Source organism: Antechinus flavipes, chromosome X, assembly GCF_016432865.1.
Source record: "Antechinus flavipes isolate AdamAnt ecotype Samford, QLD, Australia chromosome X, AdamAnt_v2, whole genome shotgun sequence".
Classification (NCBI taxonomy): domain Eukaryota; kingdom Metazoa; phylum Chordata; class Mammalia; order Dasyuromorphia; family Dasyuridae; genus Antechinus; species Antechinus flavipes.
The window spans coordinates 82,620,499-82,640,308 of record NC_067404.1 but is presented as its reverse complement, the minus strand read 5'-3'; the positions used below and the strand labels follow the sequence as shown (position 1 = coordinate 82,640,308).

Genomic DNA, 19,810 nt, shown 5'->3' with positions numbered 1-19,810 from the left:
GCAGCTGGCACTCCACTCTTGTGGGATCCCTCCCTACCTCTCCCTGCCCCATCGCCCTTGGGGGCCGGCTCCGGCAGGCCGCTTCTTACTTGCTTTGCCTCCGGTAGGGGGCCCAGCTCCGTCTCTCGAGTCCCGCGCCTCTTCCTCCCTCCTTCGCCTGCCACACCCTCGGCACATTCTGGTGTTGGTGACCACAGATCTGGGCCAGCTCTAGCCTTGCCCACACGGTGCCCTTTGGCAGGCAAGGGGGAAAAAAAGCAGAAGGGTGGTTTGTGTTCCTAATCCGAGGAGACACTAGGTTTCAGTTAGAGGTTAGCGCACGGCAAGCCATCCCTTTTTTTTTTTTCCCCCCTCACATTCACTAGCCCCAAGTCAAAAAGCCCCACCGGGGCTGGCCTCTGCGCGGGCCGAGGCCCGCGTCGCCCTCACAGCCCAGAATACGAAGCTTCCGTGGTCTCGGACCAGGAGGAGTCTCGCCGGGAAGACGACGGAGTCGGGCGCAGGATGGCCTTCTGGCCCGGGCAGCCCAGCCTCCCTAGCAGGGCCCGCATCTGGCCTCGGAACTTGACCCCCACAAAGGCATAGAGCAGGGGGTTGAGGCAGCAGTGCACAAAGCCGAGGACCGAGGTGACGGATCTGGCCACGGCCAGCTGGCTCTCCCACTCGCAGTCCCGGCTCACCACCTTCAGGTCAATGAGCAGGTCCACCAGTGTGGCCAGGTGGTAGGGTGTCCAGCAGACGGCAAAGGCCACCACCACGGTCACCACCACCCTCATGGCTCGGAGTCGCCGCTGCCCCCGGGAGCCCAGCAGCACGAGCAAGATGCGGGCGTAACAGTAGGCCATGGTGAGCAGGGGGAAGAGGAAGCCGGCCAGGAGCTGCAGGACTTGCAGGACCGTGCGGCCAGTCTCGGGGAAGGCGTGGGAGCAGCGGGTGGCGTTGAGGCGCGGTTCGTGCTGGGCGGTCAGGAAGAGCAGGTCCGGGAAGGCCAGCAGCAGGCAGAGTCCCCAGACGGCGACGCACGTGAGGGTCACGCGGGGCCCGGGGCCCCGCCGGTAGAGGTGGGTGGCGTGTACGATGTTCAGGTAGCGGTCGAAGCTGATACAGGCCAGTAAGAAGGCTCCCGCGTAGAAATTGATCTTGAAGAGGGCCCCCGCCACCTTGCAAAGGCCTGAACCGAAGACCCACTCCCAAGCGGCCTCCACGGCCCAGAGGGGGAGGGTCAGCACTAGCAACATGTCAGCCAGTGCCAGATGGAGCAGGAAGGTGTCGGTGCCGCTCGGGACCCGGTGCTGCCGTAGGAGGACGGCCGCCACGGCTCCGTTGCCCAAGAGCCCGAAGAAGAATAGGAGGCCGTAGAGGCTGGGCAAGAAGGCCAGGTCAAAGGTCAGGCTGAAGTTGTGGCTGCAGGGTGGAGAGGAGCAGCAGGGAGTAGACTCATTTTCCAAGTAGTCATAGGGAAAGCTGCTATTTTCCAGGAAGCCGAGGTCCAGCAAGACCAAGTGGTCACTGACCTGTGGAGACAGTGGAAGGGCTGGGACCCAAGAGTTCGGCAGCGCTGCCCCAGGAGCTTCCCCTCTACTTCCTATCTCGCCTCACGGCCCCCAGAAGCCCTTCTCTCCCCTTTGGCGTCTCCTTCCAGCTCACTGCCAGTGAACGGCGGGTCCCAGGAGGTAGCTGGGCACGTTGCCCCCCTTCTCTCCCCCTCCCTCAGGGTGGGCTCCGACTCTTACCTGGGACATGGTGGCAGGCCCGGAGCTCAGCGGCCCCAAAGCTGCTCCAGGGGCTGACGGTGGCGGGCTGCTCCCTGTCTACCACCTGTGGGGCTGAAATCCAGACTGAGCGCTTCAGAGGAAGTGAAAGGTGCACAGAGACACAGCTCCGACACCCCCACCCCCGCCCCACCCGGCCCCCAGCACACTTTCCTACACAAAACCTCAAGAAAAGTCCGGCTCTCCCAGGTGACAGGAAGTCGATCCTGGGGAGAGCGGTAGGAAGGGGTGCTACCCCGGGGCAGCCGGGGGGCGCTCTGGACCTCCCGGGCTGGCACTGAAATCAACTGTACACCGTGGCCTGGCCGGGGCTTAGTGGGCACTGAGCAGGGTGGGGGGCGCGTCACCCAGAGCTCACACCGGGCCACCTTGGGGTTCTTTTTCATTTCCTCTTCTCCTTTCTTATGGGATACATGTGGATAGATTAGGATTCTAGGTTTCCAGGGGGTTTAGACCCCTCCCCCCCCCCATCCATTGTGCTTGTTTTAAGGCAGAGGTGAAGTGGCCTGCCTAAGGTCGCCAAAGCCATTTTGAACCCTGGAGGGGGGGTGCTTCCAGGCTATAGGGTGGCACATAGCATAAGGCTGGGGGGGGGGGATGGCGGCACTCTGACAAAATGTCCTTCCCCTCCACTACTGAATGACTAGCTCAGATGGTTCATGCTCTTCCCCCCCACCCCCAGAGAAGAGTCAGAACACGGCCCAGGGCCTCCATCTTTCTGACCCCGTTCCCCAAACACAGATCCCCTGACCCACGCGCATCCAGGCCCCAGAGTCCAGAACAACTCATCGTCTACCAGGGCAGCCCATGACAGCTCCCAGCAGACCTCCTTTGAGTCCATTTTTTTTTTTTTTAATTTCAAAGCAAAATACAGAATGCTGGGAATTCTTTGAGCCAAGTGTGGGTCACTAAGCACAAGGAAGGTAGAAAAGGCAGCCTGGGATCCAGAGGAAGAGTTTGAAGGAGGCAGTGGGCAGAATCTCCCTGCCCCTGGAGCCCACGCCCCTGCCCTTCCACCACGTCTCCCTCCTGCCGCCTTCACCTGATTGTCCTGCAGTGGGGAGGGGCGGGAGGGTAACTGGCCGATCAGCGAGCACTTCTGGGGAAGCCCCGGCCCCTATGCTAAGCTCTGGAAACAAACACCAAAGCTTTTCGGGATTGTGGGAGCCGCCAAAATGCAGCTGGGTGCTCCCAGCAGACGAGGGCGTGATGGGCCAGTGTGGTACAATTAGTGAAAAGTGGGACTTGGGAGTCAGGATTTCCTGGCTTTCTGTCTCCACTTTTGTTTGGTCATGGACAGGCCATTTGGTCTCAGTTTCCCTCCTCTGGAAAATGGATAAGTCCGCCTCACAGGGTAGTTGCGGGGCCACAGGGAGAATGCCCGGCTTGGGAAGCCCAGAGCTTCCACACGGATGGGTTCGAGTACGTGGAGCTGGAAGGACCCTCAGAGGTCCACTAGTCTACGTTCCTCTTCCAACAGATGAAACTGAGGAAGCCCAGTGGGGGGGGGGGCTCGAGCCCTGGAGGCAACTGGCAGAGCCCAGGGTTTCAACTCAGGCTGTGGGTGAGTTGGCATTCTCTCCACTGGAGCACGTGGCCACCCCGGCCCTGCCGGAGCGAGCAGGGTGCTAAGCAGGAAGGAGGCTCCAGGGTGCTGGGCAGGGGCCAGGAAAAGGCTTTGCAGGCTGCTCCTCCCCCAACTCTGAAGAGAAAAAGCCAGCCCGAAGGGAGGAAGTTAGTCAGAAGGAAGCCGCTCCAGGCCCCACCTGCGGCCAAGGTGTGAAGTCTCCCCCGTGCACCTGTATCCTCTCCCCTCCGCGGCCTCCTCCAGGCAGGAAGGCTGGGGGCCGATCCAGCCTCCTGTTGTTTTCACACCTTAGGGCTTGTGGTTTTTAGGGAGGGGGGGCGTAAGAGGGCCTCAGGAGCTACTGTCCCAAATCTGGGTTCTGCAGAGAAAACAAGTCAGGGGGCAGGGGGGAGTCTCCTCACAGGGGGAGGCCACTGGCTTTGGAGGATCTGTCCGGAGACGGTCTCTGGTCGGGCACGGGGAGCTTGCCCTGGGAGGCCAACGGCCGGGAAGGGAGGGGCTGGGAACCCACCCTGCCCTTGGACTGGAGAGGCAGCTTCTAGATGGATAACTTGAGGCCTGCTGAAGTGCCAGTCTGAAAATATGGGGAGAGACCCAGTGGCCCTGAAAGTTAATGGGCTCTGGGGAAGGTCCCTCTTTCCAAATCAGAGGCACTGAAGTAAAAAACAAAAAACAAGAAAAACCCAACTGTAAAGTTTGGTAAAGGTTGGTCTCACGGCCTCCCCGGGCACTGCATTTCTTTCCCCCTCCCTCCCCAGAGCCTTTCTAGTCCCTGCAAAGGCAGATGGGAATCAAGCCTGGAAGACCCGCCCCTCGTTTGCCAGGGTTCGAGGACCGCCCTCTGTCCGACCTTGGCAAGGAGCTCGGGAGAAAGGTTGGCTTTGGCCGTGTGGATCTGGGAGAGTCGAGGAGCTCGGTGATCGGCCAAAAAAGGGCAGAGGCGGGGTGGGGGGATGGGAGAAGGGGTGACAGAGATGGAGTGGGGGGCGGGGGGAGGGGGGAACAGAGACCGGGAAGGGCAGAGGCAGCTCCATTCAGAGGGACAACTAGCTAAACATTGCCAGATGTCAAGATGGAGGTTGCCAAGAGAAGGCAAGAGAGGTGTGCATACACAGTGAGAAGAGCAGAGAAGAGATGGACAGAAATTGTGGGGTTTGGGGACACAGGAACAAAGCCCACGTGGCGCCGGAGAAACTGAGGCAAGACACATTAGAGGGATTTTAATATTTGGATAGAGGAGAGTTTGGACTGGCGGCCAAACGGGATCCACGTTGACCCCGAGCCGGCCAAATCGGACCCTCGTCTCAAAGTGTTCAGCGATCAGCAAGGGATTCCAGAGACCCTCAGGGCTCCCGCGATCAGGGAAACAAAGGCAGGGACTGGAGTCCTGGGGAGCGGAGATTCCAGGAAGGACCATCACTTGTTCATTCTGATGGGTTGTGCAGGGGGTGGGGGAGGGGATCATAAATTCTGATAAATTGGGAGGGAAGAAGCTTGGAGACGGGAAGTCAGCCCAAAGATAGAGGGTCCGTCTAAATATTTGAGATAAGCCATCTGCAGTTTTATGACTCTTTGGAATGCCAGAGAGGCCAGGGTTCCACAGCTCCAGTTATTTCAGTCCTAATGGCCAGGAAGGGGGGGGAGGATTGTCACCAGGGAAACTGAGGCATTACAATCCAGGGAAACCGAGGCATTACAGTTCAGGGAAACTGAGGCAGAACAAACCAGGGAAACTGAGGCATTACAATCCAAGGAAACCGAGGCAGAACAATCCAGGGAAACCGAGGCAGAACAATCCAGGGAAACCGAGGCAGAACAAACCAGGGAAACCGAGGCAGAACAATCCAGGGAAACCGAGGCAGAACAAACCAGGGAAACCGAGGCAGAACAAACCAAGGAAACCGAGGCAGAACAAACCAAGGAAACCGAGGCAGAACAATCCAGGGAAATTGAGGCAGAATAATCCAGGGAAACTGAGGCATTACAATCCAGGGAAACCGAGGCATTACAGTTCAGGGAAACCGAGGCAGAACAATCCAGGGAAACCGAGGCAGAACAAACCAGGGAAACCGAGGCAGAACAAACCAGGGAAACCGAGGCAGAACAATCCAGGGAAATTGAGGCAGAATAATCCAGGGAAACTGAGGCATTACAATTCAGGGAAACAGAGTCACAACACCCAGACACACGCGTGGGTCAGAGTCCTAGAACAGACCAGTTCTCCAAATCTTTGACCAACTCGGGATCTGATGGAGTCTTCATGTCAATATCTGGTCTCACATAGTGCTTCCACATTGGCTGGAAGCCACCAGTGAAGACAAGGGCAGCAGCTGAACGCCCGCTGCCTGCTTTGGGACTGCTGGGCATTTAAGAAGCCTAAACTGACACCCCCCCGACACACACCATTTGCCTCACATCCCATGGTCTGCCCCTTTAGGATAAAGCGCAATAAATTGTGTCCTTTCCCCCTCTCTCTTCAGAAAAAAAACAATGGATGACTTGGAGCATTTGGAAAACTTCCAACAAAAATCACATCCTGACCCAATTTCTGTGTCACTGAACCTCTGAAACCCAGACCCCATCTTTCAGAGTGACAGACTACTTTATGGAACCAAAGACTGTTTCTCTTAAACATTTGACCTTCTCTACAGCAGGGGCGGCTCCCGCTCCAGCTCAATCAGGTTCCAGTGTGGGGACCACGTTTAACAAAACAAGCAAAACCATGGTCAGACATAGACAATGACAACCCCTGGTTTCCCAAGCCCGTGTGCTTTTGAGTTTAAGACCAGGCCCTAAACTATAGGCATCTTCCCTCAATTGACTTTTCTTTCCCAATTGCCATAGTGTGTATTTGTAGAACTCGACACATACAAGTAACCCCACCCAACATTTCCACAGCTCTGGAGGGTTGGCAAAGCACCTCAATGGTGAAAAAGGGGGAAAAGCTGATCACAATAAGGAAAGTCCTTTTATTTTTAATTTTTAAAGTGTGAAGGAGGGCTATGTCTCATCAGGTTCCTTTTAAATCTACTTCAGTGATTGAATAATTTCACTTTTTGGGTTATTAACATGACTTAAGCTATTTTGACCTTGCTAAAGTTTGGCCCGTTTCCCTGCCGTCCCTTTTTTGAGGGTCATTTCATCGTGAGCTCCTCGAGAGCAGGGCCTGCTCATTTTATCCCCGCCGCTGGGCCGAGCGACTAGCACATTCGCTCCGCCATTTTTCAGCTGTACTTCCCTCCGTGACCCCTTTTGAAACTGTCTTTCGGCAGAGATGAGGGAGTGTTTTGTCACTGCCCTGGCCAGCGCCTAGCATGTGGTAGGTGCTTGATTGCTAAATACGTATTACAGAAGCTCCGCCATGTCTCCGCGCAGGCTCTGTACCTATTGGCCCTCAAGTTGAACCTAAATCTGGAGATGTTCTTAAAGGTCAAAACGTCTGGAGTAATTTATCTTCAGGAACCTAGCTACAATTCACTGAAAATAAATAGCTGAGGAGAACATCACTGAGGAAGGGCTGGCTACCCCCAACTCCTGGGGGAGTACAGGCCAGAGCTTTCTCATGTAATCCCTTCATCATGAATATCGACCAACTTTGGCATAGATTGCCAGAGCTGTAATGCATGGATCAGCAGTCATTCAAAGACAAACTCAGGTCCTGAGGGCCCTCACCAGCCTAGTTGCTAGTCTTCCTTCCTTATTTTAGATTATTCCCTTTCACAGACCTGATCTTGCCAAATTGGCCGCTAGCTTCTCCTGGGCTTCCATGCCAAGAATAGACCCTCCTTTAGGATCCTGGTGTCTTTTTTCAAGGCCCAACTCGGGGGCGGAGGCCAAGGGGAGTTGACTTGTTCCATGAAGCCTTCCCTCATCTCCCATTTTTAAATGTTCTCTCCCTCTTCCAATGGTTTTGTAGCTTTCCTTCTCTCTTGTAAGTCTGGATCTCCCCCTCTTTTCCTCCAAACCCAGGAGAGAGGCTCCTAGACAAGCCCTGTTTGATATTCCCCTTCCAACGCTGGGCACCTAGCGTGATATTTTGCACACGGTATGTATTCCAACGATCTTAACTTCTTTTCTTGCTGGTGACCTATCTACCTAGAAAGGTGGCCCTTTCTAACTATCGAGCCCCCAATGACACCCTTTCTGGCACATCTGGTCTGCTTCTGTATCCGACTCAAAAAAGGTAGGAAGCAAATTGCCTTAAGCTCAAAACGCCCATCCTCTAGGTCAGATTCTATGTCTTGGTCTTGTTAAACATTTCCCAGTGACACTGGAACCTGGTTTGGGCAACAGGCTGGCACTTTGACCCTTCCGTTTTAGTCTTCTCTCACCCACCGGACCCTTTTCCATCGCCCCCTGGGCAACCCCACACTTTCTTTCAAATCTGCGCCAGATGACATCAGCAAAGGAATACTGATGTGAAAAACGTGGCCTTTTGTTTCTCGATGTCATTCAAAGTACCATCAATTCTGAGCTCAGACAAGGCAGCAATAAAAATAGGAACCATTCAAAGAGATTAATTAGGGAAACTACACTCTGCTTAAAAAGGCCACAGCCAATGAACTAGCAATACTCGATATATTCTAAAGGATATTGCATCTGGGGCCTCGAAGGAAAATCACACTGAATTACAGAGAGAAAAAGAAAGCAAAACTTGAACCTTTCAGGCTAGTCATATCTAACAAAGAGATAAGAAAGAAGTTAAAGACCCAAAGACACTTTTAGAAAAGTTGGAAATGCTATTTGTCAGTTCCTGAAAGGCAATTAAAAATAATGCACAAAATCAATCACATGCTAGGGCTTACAAACTCTTAAACAACAACCAAAAAACCAAACCATTTTGTCCTGTCCACAAATGGAAGGTCTTAGTCTTAAGATGAGTTGACACTGAACACTTTTCAGACTGTATAGAGAGCTCAGGTTCGGCGAAGTAAGAAGCCCGTGGGCCTAGAACACAGATTTGCAGAGTTTTAAGAGCTCTCCCTACACGGTCGTTCAGCTATTTCATTTACACATAAAATAATCCCCCTTGAACATACCTGGTAAGTGGTCGTCTGGCCCCTGCTGAGAGACATCCTGAGGAAGAGGAAGTTCATTCCACTCATTGACCTCGGTCCCGGTATTCAGGCCAAAGTGGCCTCTTCACAATTTCTGCCCGATCCTCCTGTGCAAGACAGAATAACTCTAACCTTCCTCCGCAGGAATTCGTGGATGCATCTTGAGTCTTCCTTTCTCCAGGGGGATTGGGAGCGCTGGTGGAGAAGATCTATGGAGCTCCAACCTACGTGGCAGCCAAGCAAAAGACCAATAAAAAGAGGTCTACTGTGCAAAACTGTTTGTGGCGGCCCTTTTTGTAGTGACCAGAAACAGGAAGCTGAGTGGTCGCCCATCAGTTGGAGAATGGCTGAATAAATGATGGTATATGGATGTGATGGAATATTCTTATTCTATAACAAATGACTGACAGGAAGATTTCAGAGAAGCCTGGAGAGACTTATATGAACTGATGCCAAGTGAAATGAGCAGAACCAGGAGATCATTGTACACGGCCACAAGATTATACAATGATCATTTCTGATGGACGTGGCTCTTTTCAAACAGGGAGCTGATTCAATGCAGTTCCAATGACCTTGTGTTGGAGAGAGCCATCAGCATCCAGAGAAAGGACTGTGGGAACTGAGTGTGGATCACAACATAACATTCTCACTCTTTTTGTTGTTGTTCGCTTGCATTTTACTTTCTTTCTCATTTTTTTCCTTTTTGATCTGATTTTTCTTGTGCAGCAAGATAGTTGTGGAAACATGTATAGAAGAACTGCGTGTTTAATATATATATTGGATTACTCGCCATCTAGGGGAGGGGTGGGGGAGGGAGGGAAAAAATGGAAACACAAGGTTTTGAAAGGGTGAATGCTGAAAATTATCCATGCATTTGTTTTGAAAATAAAAAATGATAATAAAAAAAAGAAAGAGGCCTACTGCCCAACTCAACTTTCTAAGTGAAATAGCCCTAGTTCTTTCAACAAGTCTTTATATGCCATGGACTCTAGGGCCCTCTGGACATGGTGGGGGGGGGATGTCCCAGAAGTAAACAATGCAGGTGAGGTCCGAGGAGACTGGAGGCCAGTGGGACTCATGCCTCCCTATTCTCAGGCTGGATTCCCTTTGGGAGCTACTGGCTCACATCGCATTTACCACTTTCCAGAATCACTAGGACTTTTTCAGACAAATGATCATCTCTGTCTCCTCCACATTGTCTTCGGGAGGTTGATTTTCTTTACACACATGCCAGGAAGTAACAATATGGCTCCAGAGAGCTTATCCTGTCAAGCTCCAGGATTCAGAGATTATGGTATAGATCCTCATAGAAAAGGTAAAGCAGGGATCTCTACTCTGAAGGGGACTCAAGGGGAGCGGGGCTTCTGTCATAGGAAAAAAAACATCCAAGTTTTTGACTTCCTCTGGAGAGCAGACACGCATAAGTGACACTCAATGGTGGCTGACCGTATTCCTACCTGGTGTTATGGGAAAAATATTAGTGTACGGCTTCCCTACCCAGGATTATTTTTGCTCATTTACTGACATTTTTGGAACAAGTTTAGGGAGCTGCTTAACCTGGCACAAATAAATGAAGTCTACCGCAGTTTGGTAGCTGGACTACCTCATTCCTATCTTGCTAAACAGTCTGGGGATACTGAGGCTTGAGAAGATGTCTTAGAGGGATCAGCACACAGACGCTGTGCACATGTCTCTAATATCACCGAGAATGGGGTCATAGGTTTCAGTCCAAATGTATCTGGAACCTGTTATCTTAAATGTTTTAGGGGATCAAGAAGCTCAAGAGAGCCCCAAGCTACAGGTCACCCAACCAAAAGAGCAACTGAAAGAGGCCAACTGCCTATCTCTAACCTCTAGCCTTATTCCAAAAGGGCAAGCAGAGGTATGATTCCCAACTTCATTCACAAAATCTTGCTGTTTCTGGAAAACACGACAGAATGGCATGGAGAGCTATTACATAACAAGTATTTGTTCAGGAAGGACTAGTACGGCTGCCGTGAGGGCCCTTTTAGGGCTGCCCATTCACTTTTGGCGCCCACCTGCTACCCAATTCTCACCTGTAGCTCCAAGGAGTTGTCGTATGAGCAGTAGCTACATCCCAGTGAAATTGTCTCTGCACACGGGCGGAACCAGGTGAGAGTAACTGAAGGCATCAGACGCATCACCACGTTTGGGGGGGGGGTGTACTCCCAAACACGTGAAGACTTCCCTAATGGAAGGGGGAGGTGAGAATCAACCCAATGGCCATGAAGATGGCGGAAGCAGGCGCCGTGGAGAACTCAGAACTTGATCATACCAAGATATCAAGGTCATCCACTGCATTCTAGTCCATCCACTGGACCTCCAGGACTCTGGAAGAGAGAGTGAAGCTGATGACTTGGTGCAACTCTGTCTCACTTAAATCCAACCTGTGCACAAGTCGAGATATTACCCCATGATGTCACTGGTCCTCTTCAAAATGAAGGATGGACAACGACGGGAAAAAACTACTTAGAAAATAGCATAAGGACTGGCTAATAATGGTCTTGTGAGTGGTCTGGCCGTCAAAGGTGGTTGTCCGGCTACCTTCCTGGTGGTTAGCTGGATGTCTGGCAGACTGACTACATTTCGGGGGTTTGTCCAACTGTTGTTTTTCTATACCAGACAAGTAGGTTGAATGACTTTTTGGGGCCAGACTGGCTGACTTTGTGAGCTCTCCAGTTTTTTTTTTTTTTGTCATAACTTCTGCTATCTGATTATACTTTTCCTTCTTGCACTTACTTGTTAAAGTTGAATTTTTGTACCTTTTACCCCTTTTGTACATTTATCCCGACTGAATTTCATCTTTTTCAAATCAGTCCCGTGCTTCAATCCGTCAAAATCTTTTTAGATTCTGACTGTTATCCAATCTATTAACTCTTTCAGCTTTCTATCACTTGCAAATCTGATGAGCATAAAAGTGCACTTTCAGTCAAAAGACCACAGGTCTGTCTATCCCTAGCTTGAGGAACAAGATGGCCAAGGAGACACCACTACCCAGAATCCTCTTTGCTCACTCTATCCCACAAAACCAATAGATATTGATTCAACTCCACCTTGTGAAAGAAAGGACAACTAAGTGGTGGGGGTGGGAAGACTGTGTGATTATGCTGAACGAGAAAGGGGATTGAAACCCATAGGGTCAGTCTTGTCCCCCCAAAGAGTACTCAGAATGGGAACCTAGGCTACTGAACCCTATATCCCCTACCGTGAAGAGGTTGAGACAGCTTTGTAGTCCAACTTCTTGGGTGTACTTACATGCAAAAGGAAGAGGACCCAGTAAAGGGGGAATTTAAGGAAAGGCTGAAATAGCAAAGATTTTTGAGAAAGGACCTCAATAAAAGACCAGAGCACACACAGATAAATTAACAGAAAGGATTTAAAAACCAAACTACTTTTTAAAACATAAAATTCAATTAATGAATTAATTAGCTAATATATCAAATAAATATAATAAATACTTAATTATTTATTAATCAAAATTTTTATTAAATTAAATATTAATTAAATTTATTAAAACAAATTAATAAACACAAAACCCAATGACTAATTATATAAATTAATAATAAATTAAATTAAATAATAAATTAAAAATTAAAAAAATTTTTAAAAAGGATTAAAAACCAAAAAACAAACAAAAACCAAAAACCTGATTAGTAATTCATCAAAAAGAATAGAATACCAAATTCTCTTAAAAATATTACATGGCCAAGGAAAATGAAAAGTTCCTGAAGAAATAAGAGAAGACTATTCTCAAAGATACTCAAATCAGCCCTGAACAACACTGAGAAACTCCAGAATGGTACAAAATAGAAATGAAATCTGTAAAAGAGGAAATTAGGAATGAATAAGGACCAGAACTTAGGGGCAGCTAGGTGGCGAAGTAGATAGAGCACCAGCCCTGAAGTCAGGAGGACCCGAGTTCAAATGTTTCAGACACTTAACAATTCCTGGCTTTGTGACCCTGGGCAAGTCACTTAACCTCAATCGCCTCAGCAGCAACAACAACCACCACTTTAAAAAAAGACCAGAACTTATAGAGTGCTCAATGAAGAATTTTAAAAACTCAAATGAATAGATTAGAAAAAGATTGACTCCACAGGGGAGAATTGCTTTAAAGAAGTGAAAGTGATAAAAAGATTTTGAAACACAAAAATCCTCTATCAGAGGAAAGTTTGGTACAAGGTAAGAAAATGGGTGACAACATTGAAAACCAACATTGAGTTGCTGCCATCTGAAGAGGAGACAGGCCACCAAGCTGTCACGTACCTATTCCAGCAAACTCTTAAGGAAAGTCTCAGGGTGAGAACCCTGAAAGCAACAGGGAGCAGCAGCAGGCAACAACCACTGGCAATGCTCAGAGCAGGACAACCAAGACTCAGAGGCTTCCAAGGGCCTCTAATACCCTGTCCAGAGATGGCAGAGATCCCTAAAGATCTAGTGCTCTGAATCTCAAAAATCCAGGGGAGGCCCAAGAACTCAGGAGACCTGCCATCCAAAAGTTCCGGAGAGACTAGCAAAAAGCTTCATTTCAGGAACTAGAACTGGAGAGATGATTAAATCAAATGAAACATTTTCTCACGTGTGTGTGTGTGTGTGTGTGTGTGTGTGTGTGTGTGTGTGTGTAAAACAGATTTTTTTTGGAACAGACTATCTTACCATCTAGGAGAAATAATGCAAGTTATAAGAAATGAAAATCTAGGCATAAATTTAATTTTCAACTTGAGAAAATGAGATTGGCTTATGAGCTGAAGTAGGTAATTGCACCCAATAATCAACCTGGGGTGCAGGTCTTGTTGTAAGGACACAAAACTTAGAAATGTGAAACTTAGCTCTGTGGAAGGTACCATGGGGTGAGTGGAGGTGGGAGGGAGGGAAAGGGAAAATGTACTACATTTAATAGTGCACAAAACTCCTATAATCTTCATATGATCATTATCTGAGAATGACATTTGTTCATTTGAAAATACTGTCATTTATGATTTATCTATAAGGCTGTAATATAAAATTTGAAAATTAAATCCCTCTGTACAGTGGATTTTCGAGTGGTACAATTCATAAAGCTTTTTTTTTCCCATGAAAGGCAAATGTGGACAGTTAGGAATTCAATTCCACACCTATCAGTAAGTATCAAAAACCAGTTCATGTTTGTTAGTATTCTTTGGATCGAGTGCTGCTTCTACCTAGAAATGGGATTAAATGTTTAAAAAACAACCGGATGAATAGTGATTTGACAAGGCTTAAAAGATCGCTAGGAATATATTGATGGCATTAGTTAGATGGCACATGTTAATTTAAAAAAGTAGGAGAAAAGGTAAAATCTAAAAAAAAAATTAATTTTAAATTAAAAAAATATAATAGCTTTCTCCGGGGTTTGTGGATGAATTTAAAAGGAAAACAAGAAAGATTAAGAACATACAACATATACAGTTGTATATGAGGGGGGGGGAACAGATAAGGGATCAAAGTTGACTACATTAAGAGTATTGGTGATGAATACGTTCTAGTAACACAATCCACTACTTTGTTTTTTTTTTTTTTGTAAAAAGAGGAACCAAAGAACAAAGAGAAGAAAAAGTATAAGAGACTGAATGAGAAATGAACCTCTACATAATGTAGAAGAGAATAGCAGATTAGATTAAAAAACAGAATCCAACAAGGGAAAAAAAACAGAATCCCAAAATAGCTTGTTGATATGGAACCACTGAAATATGATGCACATAGTTAAAAATAAGGATTGGAGCAGAATTTATTATGTGTAGGTAAACTGAAAAAAAGAAAAAAAGGCCAAGTGGTAGCAATCGCAATTTCAGACAAAGCAAAAGTGAAAATAAACATGATTAAAAGCTATAAACAGAAAAATTATATTTTTGGCTGTAAAATACCATAGACAATGAATCAATACGCACTCAATGCATATTATGCAGTAAATGGCATAGCACCTAACTACTTGAAGGAAAAACTAAATGAGCTGCACACAGAAATAGACAGTAAAATTATAGTATTAGAGATCCTCTTTCAGAACTTAACAAATGTAACAATAATTGAAGGAAAGAAAGAAAGAAGAGGGGGAAGGCAGGAGGGAGAAAGAAGGGAGGGGGTGAGGAAGGAAGGAAGAAGTTTAGGACCTGAATAGAATTTTAGATGAGTTAAATACGATAGTTTTGACAATTGTTGAATGAAAACCTATTTCTCAGCTATGTGTGGCAAGGGTATAAAATTCTTCCAAATGCAATAAAAGCAGAACTGCTGAATGTCCTTTACTGACCACTTGAATATAAAAATTATATTCAATAAAGAATGGTAGAAGAAAAGATTAAAATTTATCTGCACAGTAAATAACTTAAATTCTAACAACTGATGGACCAAAGAACAAGTCAGAGAAAAATATATAACCTCAAGCAAGAAAAGGACCACAGTTGTTAAACAACACAAACAGTTCTCATAAGAATTGCAAATTATTAACAGCCATATGAAAAAATGCTCCAAATCACTATTTAGAGGTTCAAATCAAACTAAAACAACCCTAAGGATTTATATCACACCCAGCAAATTGGCAAAGATGACAAAGGATGGACTAGCTATCTCTGGAGGAATTGTGAGAAGAGAAGATAGGCGCACTAATGCATTGTTTTTTTGTTTTTTGAACTAATGCATTGTTAATGGAGCTGCAGTACAACCATTTTGGAAAGCAATCTTCATAATTTGGAATTATGTAAAGTGACAAAAAGTCCATATCCTTTGATTCAGAGATTCCAATATTAGGCATATACCCCCAAGGAGGCCCTTGAAAAGAAGAAAGTTCCCATGTACAACAAAATATTTATAGTAGTTCTTTTTGTGATAAAGAATCAGGGGGAAAAAGATGTCTTTCAATTGGAGAATAGCTAAACAAATTGTATCCATTGATATAATGGAATATTATTGTACTATGGAAAATGACAAACATGATGAATTCATTCAAAGAAGAATGGAAAGATTTAAAGTAATGAGGAGGGAAATTAGAGCTAAGAAACAATATATACAATGATTAAAACAACATAAATGCAAAGAACAACCTACAATCCAATCCAAAACCAATCCAAAATGAACGTTGCAAAATTGTAAAGGGCAAATCAGGTTTCAAAGAAGAGATGGGAGAAGATCCCCTCACCCTACTCCTGAGTAAAGGTGAAGATCTGTGAGTGTGGTATATTATATACATTTTCAGATTTTTGGATGTATTGATTTTTTTCCCTTTTCTTTAAAAATCTATATTCTTTGTTATATGTGATGGCTTTCTGGAAGAGAGTAAGAATGGATAGTGTAGAGAATTTTCATGCTTCAGTAAAACTTATTTTATTTTAAATTTATTTAAAAAATTAAAACAAAAAAGGAAAATAATGAGAAATCATGCCTATATTTTTTTGATACCGTCAACATGATCCTTAAGGGAACATTTGTATCTCAAAGCATTTTCATCAGTAAGACAGGAAGAATGGGTCTGTAATTTGGGCATGCAAGTCAAAAAAAATCCCTAAAAACCCAACTTATTAAATAACTGTCATAAGAAAACTTTAGTATAGTTGCCATTTTGCTTAAGAAAGCAATTAATTAATCAAATAATTAACTGGTTAATGATACAAAAATTTCTGGCTCAGCTTTATTGACTCAATTACTAATGATTTGAAATTCCAGAGAAATCCTTTAGGATTTGCTATTAGTTCTTTGGTGGGTAAATGTTTACTTTATACTTTGACTCCTGTAAAAATTCCAATGATCTTCATCCTGCCTTGTTCTAGATAAGATTACTGAAAATGCTACTCATCGTCCACTGGCTTATTTTTATCTTGGGATTCTGCTGAATATATAATAAACCGATTATGAAAATGTCCCTGAGGGTTGATAAATATGACTGGCAGCTTTTCTATATGTATTTGATGAACACAAAGTAACTTCTTTGGGGAATTTTCCTCCCTTGCCTGTTTTTTAGGAACCTTAAATATTCAGTAATAGTCCATTTTTAGTACTAGATATGTATTAAACCTCAAATCTGTCATATCCCTTGTTCTAAAAAAGCCTAAATCCAGAATTTGTAGAACAAAATTTAGACTAGGCTGACCATTTAGATTATTGGGTCAATATGGTATATGTTGTATTTGATGTAAGCTATCTATTTATTAATTTAATTCTTCTACATAATCCTGTAAGAACATTACATAAAACTGTGTACTTTAAAACCAGAAATGTTTCTTTATATAAATGTAAAGGTTCTTAAACTTTATTTTTATTCCATCTTTCTCTTTTATTCCACTTTTTCTAATATTGAAAATGATTGAATTTCAAAATACTCATCTGTTTTCAATAATATTTAAGAGGATTTAGAAATGTAACCCCATATTAGTTCCATTAGAATGGTGAAAAACTATGATGAACATATTTTCTGTGTCATCTATTTTCTGTGATATTGATAGAGGGTTATCAAACATGGTTATTGCTGTAGTATCTTTTTTAGAATCTAAATATAATTTTGAATATATGTATAAAAAGCACATTGTTGCTTTTATGATAGCATTTTGTTTTATTAAATTTTTTGTAATCAGAAAAAAAGATAAATATGACTGACAACCGTATCTCTCAATGAATCCCTGAATATTTATCTACAAAACAATACAATATCAAAACAGAAGTTCTAAAAAGCAAAGAAAAAATTAATAAAGTTTAGTGAAAAAATCTCCCCAAACTAATAAAACCAGAAGCACTATTTGAAGAAAAACTAAAATAGTTCGAACAAATTAGCAATTTTTTTTTAAACAGAAGAAAACCTCATGACTAAATGATGAATATCAAACAAATCAACATTAAGCACCTATTATGTGCCAGACACTGCACAAAACATGAAAAAAATTCACAGACACCATTTTGCTCAATTCTATGTCAATCAAATTGACAGCTAACATAAAATGGATGAGTATTTACAAAATATAAAATGCCCCCATTAACAGAATTAGAAATAGCAAATTTAAATAATCGAATCCAAGAAAAATAAACTGAACAAGCCATAAATGACCTCCCAAAGGAATGAATGTTATGATCAGATGGATTTATTTATAAATGCATTTTATCTGATATTCAAATATCAATTTATTCCAAAGTTATGTAATGGAATAGTCAATATTGTTAATGAAGAACAACACAAACACTTAAATTAAATAGTAGCAAAGAGGCCATAGCAACATGTCAAAAAGTTTATAGTCCAGGGGTCCTCAAACTTTTTAACTAGGGGGCCAGTTCACTGTCCCTCAGACTGTTGGAGGGCCGGACTATAGTAAAAACAAAAACTCTGTTTTGTGGGCCTTTAAATAAAGAAACTTCATAGCCCTGGGTGAGGGGGATAATTGTCCTCAGCTGCTGCATCTGGCTAGTTTGAGGACCCCTGAAACTTTATACACTATGATCAGGTTGAATTTGTATCAGGAATATAGGGATAGCATAATATGTGTAATATATGGGAAAGTACAAAGATAATATACCATATTAACAAGAAAAACAATGATGACATCCAGAGACAGAGCAGATTTTGACAAAATTCAATGCCCAAATCATGAAAATAAATGGATCTTTCCTTAATATAGTAAGTAATACATATCCTAAAACAAAGAGCCAAGCATTAGGTATAATGAGGATAAACTGGAGACTTTTTCAATGAAATTAGGCATAAAGCAAGCTAGAACAATAAGACAAGAAAAAGAAATTGAGGCAATAAGCACAGGCAAAGAAGAAACAAAATGATGGCTTTTTGTAGACGATATGGGTTTACTGAGAGAATCATGGAGAGTCAGCTAAAAATTAATTGAAATAACAGCTTCAACAAAGTGGCAGAATATAAAATAAATCCACATAAACTATCAGTGTTTGTGAATGTTGCCAACAAAATTCAGTAGGACGGAAAAAAACCCAAAACATTTTTTAAGTGCTTGCTATGTGTGGGGTACTACTAAGCATTTTACAAATATTCTCTCATTTGATTCTTAAAACAGCCTTGTGAAATAGGTGCTGATCATTATCCCCTTTTTATAGTTGAGGAAATTGAGGCAGACAGAGGTTAAGCGACTTGACTAGGTTACTCAGCTTGTAAGATCATGAATACCCTCCTTCTTTATTTTTATCACTGCACTCCCTCTACCTTTCTCTTCTTCCTTTCCCCTCCTACTTTCCAGATTAATCAGATGATTAATATGGATATCTATAGTCAATTGAATGTGTATTTGGGCGGGACTTCTTGTGAGGCTCGAGCATTGTCCACCATTCCCCTCATTTTCCCCATGACTGGAAAAGCTCTTCCTGGTATGACTTATGTGAGAGAACTTGCCTTCTCCTTCCTTTCCTTTCCCTCCGTGCATTCATCTTCCTCACATTTGTATTTTTGAAGACCACCCCAACATAGTCAACTCATACCCATGCCCCTTCTATGTAGCTTCTTTCTACATAATAATGTATTATCTTCCCATATAAGAATATAAATAGTTTAACCTCATTAGGTCCCTTATAGCTCCTCTTTCATGTTGATCTTTTTTAAGTTTCTCTTGAGTCTTGTGTTCGAATGCCCAATTTTCTAATCAGCTCTGGTCTTTTCAGCAGGAATGCTCAAAAGTCCTATGATTTTGTTAAATATCCATTTCCCCTCTGAAAGATTATATACTCACTTTTCTGGATAGGTTATGGCTTGTCATAATCCTACTTCTTTTACCATACCAAACAAACTACCAAAGGATTTCTTTAGAGAACTAGAAAATAAATGCAACTCTAAGATCAAAAGATTAAGAATCTCAAGGAAAATGGTGAAACAGTGGAAAGGAAGGGGGTCTAAATAGCACCAGATCTCAAGTTCTATTGCACAACCATTGTAATTATCAAAACGATCTCTTAATGATTAAAAAGAGAGGTTGCCTACTGGCGCAGATTAGGTACCCAGCATACAGAAGCAAGGGAATTTAGTGTCCTGCTGTCTGATGAGCTTAAGGAATCCAACTATGGGATAAGGACTCTAACAAAAACTATTGAGAAAAACTGGGAAGTAGTCTGGCAGAAAGTAGCTTAGACCAACATTTACTCCGTATGTCTAAAAGAGTTCCAAATGGACATATGACAATTAAAATGTCACCTCATAAACAAATTAGAGGAGCAAGGAAGAAATTACCTTTCAATCACATGGCATGGTCAAACAAAGGACAGAGAAGCTAACAAAAGATAAAAGGGTTAATTTTGATTATATAAAATTAAAAATCACATAGAAAAATAAAACCCAAGCAATTAAAATGAGAAGGTACCCAACCAATTACCAGGGGGAAAAAACCTCTGTACTAGTTTCTTTGTGTAAAGGTTTATCTCTACAA

General features: G+C 44.0%; 1 protein-coding gene across 1 annotated transcript; it reads right to left on the bottom strand.

Annotated features, from left to right (window-relative positions):
• Positions 1–357: 357 nt before the first annotated feature.
• Positions 358–19,669, bottom strand: CXCR3 (C-X-C motif chemokine receptor 3). Its single transcript, XM_051968443.1, has 6 exons — positions 19,615–19,669; positions 10,714–10,768; positions 10,475–10,626; positions 8,400–9,210; positions 1,734–1,826; positions 358–1,514 (listed from the first exon to the last, which is right to left on the bottom strand). The coding sequence occupies exons 5-6, from the start codon at positions 1,740–1,742 to the stop codon at positions 426–428; spliced, it is 1,098 nt and encodes a 365-aa protein (XP_051824403.1). The 5' UTR covers positions 1,743–1,826; positions 8,400–9,210; positions 10,475–10,626; positions 10,714–10,768; positions 19,615–19,669; the 3' UTR covers positions 358–425.
• Between the last annotated feature and the right edge of the window lie 141 nt (positions 19,670–19,810).